The 7,201-nt window shown below is 50.8% G+C and overlaps 1 protein-coding gene across 1 annotated transcript; it reads left to right on the top strand.

Moving 5' to 3' along the window:
* The first annotated feature begins 5,593 nt into the window (after nt 1-5,593).
* On the top strand, nt 5,594-6,484 carry LOC132575535 (integrase/recombinase xerD homolog). Its single transcript, XM_060244347.1, has one exon. The coding sequence runs from the start codon at nt 5,594-5,596 to the stop codon at nt 6,482-6,484; it is 891 nt and encodes a 296-aa protein (XP_060100330.1).
* The last annotated feature ends 717 nt before the right edge of the window (nt 6,485-7,201 follow it).

Below are 7,201 nucleotides of genomic sequence, written 5' to 3'. Positions count from 1 at the left end.
AGTAAACAATACTAACATGATATTTTGTATTCCAGACCAGAAATGAATGAGTTGAGTTGGGTTCACCATTCTGTTCCAGTCAGCTGGCAGTATTTCTAAATGCCTACTGACAGGTTCAACCATAATGAGAATTAAAGATGGAACTTCAAATATATAAAATTCATTTCAGTGGTGTTCCCAAGAATTGGAATAAAATCTATCATGAGATAAATACTAAATCAACACTTTATGGCTAGGAATGTAGTATAGTTACTATTGTTGAACGTTTATACATTTTGATTTTTCTGGCAAAATTTGCAGTTTGGCAGGGGATAATAATTCACTAAATAATTATTTGACTAATGTAAACATTAAAGTAATTTTTAACTACATTCTGGATCCAAACAATTACTCTGTAGAAGATATACAGAAAGTCCAAAAGGGCTATATTTAAAATTTATTTTAGCAACTATATTTTAGCAAGTCCACAGTATACTGAAAACTTAAACAAACTGCTTTGATGCTTTTAAAGTAAAATTATAGTGAACAAAGCTTTATTTCTAGGATTTAAACAAATGAGTTGAAAACAAAAATGTTTTCACATAATAAAAAGATAAAGGTAGTGCAAGCACCAGTCGTTTTCGACTCTGGGGGGACGTTGCTTTCACGTTTTCACAGCAGACTTTTTTTATGGAGTGGTTTGCCATTGCCTTCCCCAGTCATCTACACTTTCCCCCCAGCAAGCTGGGTACTCATTTTACCGACCTTGGAAGGATGGAAAGCTGAGTCAACCTGGAGCCGGCTACCTGAACCAGCTTCCGCTGAGATTGAACTCAGGTCATGAACAGAGGGCTCTGACTGCAGTACTGCAGCTTTACCACTCTGTGCCACGGGGCTCTTTTCACTTAATAGAAACTATAGAAACTATGAAATAGATAGAACTCTAAATTAGGAATGATAGGATTCCTGTGCTCTATTGTCCTGATAAAGATTAATCCCATATTTAATCTAGGAGATTCTGTCCAATGAGTTCCTGTCAAAGAAGGTCAAGAATTAAATGCCAGTTAGGGACAGAGTGGGATACAATTGCAATAATGAGTGAATGAAATGCACCTCTACATTTTAGGGGAGACATGGATGGTCCAGGCTAGCTTGATCTCATCAGATCTTGGAAGCTAAGCAGGGTTTGTCCTGGCTAGTATCTGGATAGGAAACCTCCAAGGAATACCAGGGTTTTAATGCATAGGCAGGCAATGGCAAACCAGCTCTGAATGTCTCTTGCCTTGAAAACCCTACAGGATTGCCATAAATTAGCTGTGACTTGAGAGCACTTTACACATACACATGCCGCAAGAGTGTGCGTTTTTGGAACCCCAAGAATCAAGAGATCAGGAAAATAAGATTCATATGTTGCAACAGAAAAAAAGGCAAGGAAACAGAAGCTGTTCAAAATTAGTGATTTCTTTCCTGAAAAACAATAAAACAAAAAAATGTAAAATTTTGGCACACAAGGAGCTAATTTCTTTCTATGGTTTGCAAGTGCACATTTCTGCTTTTAATTATAATACAAACAAACAATGTAAATCACTTCAAAATTATTCTTATAAAATACTAAAATAACAACTATATGTTTTTATTTATACAAAAGGCTAATTTCAAAAAGGTTTCTATGGTATAGAGATCTGTAATTGGAGCCTGACAGTACCAAAAGACAGCTTTATTCTTTCTATCTATCTATCTATCTATCTATCTATCTATCTATCTATCTATCTATCTATCTATCTATCTATCTATCTATCTATCTATCTATCTATCATCTTCGATTATAATGATATTACATACTACCCCAGGAACAGTTTATAGGAATTCTCTTTCATCTGTATATTAATTGTATTCCTGGTTGTGTTTATTTGGCGATTTGGTTAATATTATCCAGTCATAGAAGTGTGATACTGAGTGCAGTAAATAAATATCCCAAGAAGTATATTGCAAAAAAGGTAAAGTTATATTTATTCAAGTAGATCTTGTTCACATTCAGGTTGCAATCAAAAAAAGAGAAAGAATCCGGCCCTTTCCCGCCCGCGCCGCCATCTGGCGGCTTAGGGCGGGGGCCGCGTTTTGCCTCCCCGGATGGAGCGAGGCAAACGGTTCCTGTCCATCCGGGTGAGTGGTGGGGCGTGGTCTGGGGCTTTATAAGCCCAGCCACGCCCGGAGCACGCACTTCGCTGCTTGAATCGGAGGAGCGAGTGCATGCTCTTTGTTTGGGCCTCATCCAAGTCCTGAAGCAGCGGAGTCCGTTTTCAGGCGCAGCGGCCGTGCGCCAGCTGGGTGCCTGGAGGCGCGGAGTTTGTTTCGTCGCCCGTTGCGGCGGCTTCTCCTCTAGGCGCGGCGGCGGCCGCGCGCCAGCTGGGCGTGGGCTCTTGGCTTCCGCCTCGCCCCGTTCCAGCCTTGCCGGCTTTTGAGCCGGGCGCGGTTCAGCTGGCCGGCGGCTCATCGCGGCTGCCTTTCGGGTGCGGCTTCTGCCGCACGCCAGCTGGTCGCAGGCGTGAGGTTCGTCGGCGGAGCAGCTCTCTCGTCGTGGAAGTGGTAACGGCGGCCTTAGAGCCGCGCAGGGAACAGCTGATTGGGCTGCTCAGGGTGTAGCGGGCGGTTCATCCCCCTCCCCTGGTGGCGTCTTGGATCCCCTTCCGTGGCTCTTTTTTCCTCGTTTGGGTATTGCTTGGGACTCCTGCTACCCCCCCCCCCACTAGCATTTTGGTCTGCGGTGGGCTGGTGTATTTTCATAGCCCTAAGGGGGGGGGGTGTTTTTGTGAATCAGTTGTAGGGACCCAGTGCTCGAACATGGCTCCCAGAAAGGGCCAGGGCAATTCAAAAGGCAAACAGCCTGCCAAGGCCCCTAGCAAGAGGCCTGTCCCCACCAAGCCGGGTGAGGAGGAGGAGGCCCGCACTAGGCAGGCCATTGTGGAACGTTTTGAGGCCCTGGAGCGCCAACAGGGCTTGGACCCTACTGCAGCTGGGTTACCACGTGGGAGGAAGGCTGCGCGGACTTCCACCAGGACCTTCGAGCAGGAGGTCCTGGCGCGTCTTTCTAATTTACAGGACATGGCCGCCCGTCCAGGCCCATCTGGTGAACCTAATCACGCCCCTTCTGAACCCTTGTCTGATTCAGAGGATGGTGGCATCCCTGTGGAGGTCCCTGCCCAACCGGATGGTCGGGGAGGCTCTGCACCCATCGTCTTGGCCGTTGGCGTGTCTGATCAGGAAGGTAAGCAGGGGGGGTCTGGGCAGGCCGGGGCTTGGCCTTGGGGTATGGTGGGACCACTTTATCCTCAGGCAGCATCTTTACCTTCGACCTTGGCGAGCCCTGCGTCAGCAGGGGGGCCCGCTATCCCAGCAATGGCGGCTTGTAGCTGGGGACCTTGCGGACAGGGCCAGATATTACCCTGGGGTGCCCAGCCTACTGGGTTTGCGGCCTGTGCCCCGTCTACGTCTCAGGGACTTGCGAGTCAGCTACCACAGGCAGGTTTGTTGCCTTGGGGGCAGATGTGGGGAGGTTATTGGCCGGCTGGTTGGCCCAGTGCCCAGTGTAGTGTAGGAGGATGGACCCCAGTCTCTTTAGGGTCGGTACCTCCTCAGAGCCGTCCTTTTGGCGACACGGCTATGCCGCTTGGGGATCATTTGACTGTAGCCACCCGCGAAAAGATTTTGCGGGGTGAGTACGTCGACATCTTTGGCCTTTTCTACAGGGAGCTGGAGAAGAAGGACAAAGACGACATGGATGAAAGGGACAAGGAAAAAATCAGACGTAGGAAGGTGGAAAGAAACTGGGCGAATTGGTTGCCCGGATTTCTAATTTACGCCGGTGTGATAGCGCGTGCACAGCCTTTACGGGCTGCACCGCTATTTCAATATTGTGATATAGTCTACAAGGTTTACACGGACTTCTCAGGGACTGCTTGGCTGCAGTATGATGAGGAGTTCCGGATGAGGGCGGCCCTCAACCCTAACATGCCTTGGGATCAAATAAATCAACAATTATGGTTGCAGCTATGTTAGCTGGTTACCCCAGGTTTAGGGACTGGGCATATTTGCTCGATGGTTTTTTGTTTGGTTTTAGGATCCCATTTCAGGGTCCGCGTGGACCCTGTATGGCTAAGAATTTGATGTCCGTCAAAGGAATGGAACATGTGGTAAGAGAAAAAATCTTGAAGGAGTGCAAGGAGGGCCGGGTCTTGGGCCCTTTCGACTTGCCTCCGGTTCCCAATCTTAGGGTATCTCCTTTAGGAGTTGTACCTAAGAAGGCGCCAGGGGAATTTCGGCTCATTCATCATCTCTCTTACCCCAAGGGGGGGTCAGTGAATGATGCTATCCCGGACTACCTGTGCACGGTTCGTTACACATCTTTTGATCAGGCAGTTAAGGTCGTCCGGCGTTGTGGGTTTGGCGCTGAGATGGCGAAATGCGACATAAAGTCCGCGTTCCGCCTATTGCCAGTGCACCCGGATGACTTTGAGCTCCTAGGGTTTTCTTTCGAGGGCAAGTTCTATATGGATCGTGCCTTGCCCATGGGATGTGCGATTTTGTGTTCTGCATTTGAACGCTTTAGCACTTTTTTGGAATGGGCTCTTCGTGAGCGGGTTGGTTCCGCCAACACCGTTCACTATTTGGACGATTTTTTGTTCGTGGGCCCCCCTGGGTCGGGGTTGTGTGCCCGAATTCTTTCCTCGTTTTTGCAGTTAGCACAGGACCTTGGTGTCCCCTTGGCCCATGAAAAGACCGAGGGCCCTGCGATGGTCTTGACTTTTTTGGGCATAGAGTTGGACACGGTTAGGCAGGCTTCGAGTTTGCCGGCGGAAAAGATTTTCCGTCTCCGGCAGATGTTGGTAGAGGCTAGGGGTAAGCGGAAGCTTTCGCTTCTCGAGCTGCAGCAAATCGTGGGCCACCTCAACTTTGCCTGCAAAGTGGTGGCCCCTGGGCGAGCGTTTCTACGGCGCTTGTGTGATGCGATGGGATCCCTGCGTCTTCCTCATCACCGGGTAAGAATTAGTCAGGGAATGCGGGAGGACCTCGAAGTTTGGGACCAGTTTTTATCCGACTTCAATGGGGTCTCCTTTTGGCGCGAGGACATGCGGATCGAGGCCAATCTGCAGATTATGTCTGATGCCGCCGGTTCCATTGGCTTTGGGGTTTATTTCCGCGGGTGGTGGTGCGCGGAGTTGTGGCCTGTTGAGTGGTTGGAGTCGGACCTCTGCCGTAATCTGACCTTTTTGGAATTTTTTCCAATAGTTGTTGCCGTCCATTTGTGGGGGTCGGACCTTGCCAACCATGTTGTGCACTTTTGGTGCGACAACATGGCGGTGGTCCAAGTTATTAATACACTCACTTCCAAGTCTGCCCCGGTTATGCGTTTGGTTAGGACTTTTACCTTGTGTTGTTTACGTTTAAATGTTTTGTTTCTCGCCAAGCACGTGCCCGGTGTGTGCAACGGAGTTGCGGACGCTCTATCTCGACGGCAGATGGAGCGCTTCCGACTCCTTGCCCCGGAGGCCGACCTCCTGCCCGCCCGGATTCCCCCAGAGATGTGGCGGCTTGGAGAGGTGAGGCCGACCGGGCGATGAGGCTGGCTTTGGCCGCCTCCACCCGGAAAGCATATGATCGCTCCGTGGAGCAGTTTACGGCTTTCAGGGAACAGGTAGGCTTGGCTGATCTCTGGCCTATCCCGGTGGAGCATCTCATGCAGTTCTGCGTAGAGCTTAAAGGTAAGGGGCTTGTGGTTAAAACTATCAGAGCAAAGTTAGCTGCCTTGGCCTTTACCAGCAAGGTACGGGGCCTGTCAGACTCGTCCGGTGACTTTAGGCTACGCAAGATGTTGGAGGGATGGTCCCGGGAACAGGGCCCGCGGTCAGACCCCCGCACCCCCTTTTCCCCGGAGGTTCTGAAGGGGTTCGGGAGAATTTGGCCCACAATTCGTTTTTCTGAGTTTGAGGCCTTGTTATTCCAAGCGGCTGCCATGGCCGCCTTTTTTGGAGCGCTCAGAGTCAGTGAGCTGGTGGTGAGCTCGCGGAATGACAGTTCGGGGCGGGCACTTTTGATGGGAGATGTAAAAATTGTAGGTGATTGTGTTACCATTAGGGTGCGTAGGTCTAAAACAGACCAGCGACATAAGGGAGTAACGATCACCTTGGGTTCGTGCCATGTCAGTGAGATTTGCCCAGTTTTGGCTTTGAAGGGCTACATCTCTGTTCGGGGTGACGATCCCGGCCCCTTTTTCCGGCACGAGGATGGGTCCCCCCTGACCAAATTCCAATTTTGGTCTGTCACCAGCCAGGCATTAGTTAAGTTGGGGTTGTCTGGCTTTCGGTTTGGGACCCATTCATTTCGTATTGGGGCAGCTTCCACGGCAGCCGCCATGGGGTACCCGGGGCCGGCCATACAACATGTGGGGCGGTGGCGGTCTTCGGCGTACAAGAGTTATGTACGACCTATGTTGCACGACATGTGTTAGTCGGGCTATTTGATAATGTTGTTGTTTCTCTGTTTTAGGTGCTGTGGTCCGGGGCGCGAGGCAGAAGATACTGATCGCCGGCCACAGCATGGTTTTTTGGGCGGCTCACCAGGCCCGACGTTCGCACATGGGATCGCAGTTGGGGCTCAGTGAGCACGCAGTTGTTGAGTGGCAGGGACGTCGGGGCCTTCGCTGGGATGGTCTCTTGCCACTCTTGTTTAGGGGGAGGAGCGGTCCTCCCCCCGATATTTTGGTTATACACCTTGGAGGTAACGATTTGGGCCTGGTGCAGGGGAGGGCCCTGTCACTGCAGGTAATCGAGGACCTCAAGGTTATTCAGGGCAGGTGGCCTGAGGTGCGTATACTGTGGTCGGCCATCCTTCCGCGCCGGGTGTGGCGAGCAGCATGGGACCCAGTTGGGTTGGAGCGTGCTCGGCGCAAGGCCAACAGGGCAATTGCCAGGGCCCTTGTGGGTGGTCTTGGCATATATTTACCACACCCGGCTATTCGGTCGTACCGGGCCGATCTGTATCGGCAGGATGGCGTCCACCTGTCCGTTCTTGGCAACAGGGCATTTTTGGAGACTTACAGCTGGGGCTTAGGCAGGCTTTAGGCCTGCCTGTGGGCCCAATTGCCTAAGCAGAGGCTTGGCATTGTGTGGTGGGTGTTTAATTAGGTCTATAGGTTCCGGTGAGCACCCACGGCTTTCCCGGGTTT

Source organism: Heteronotia binoei, chromosome 7, assembly GCF_032191835.1.
Source record: "Heteronotia binoei isolate CCM8104 ecotype False Entrance Well chromosome 7, APGP_CSIRO_Hbin_v1, whole genome shotgun sequence".
In the NCBI taxonomy this organism is placed as follows: Eukaryota; Metazoa; Chordata; class Lepidosauria; order Squamata; family Gekkonidae; genus Heteronotia; species Heteronotia binoei.
Note: the sequence above shows the minus strand (reverse complement) of the source record. Positions and strands in the feature narration are given on the sequence as shown.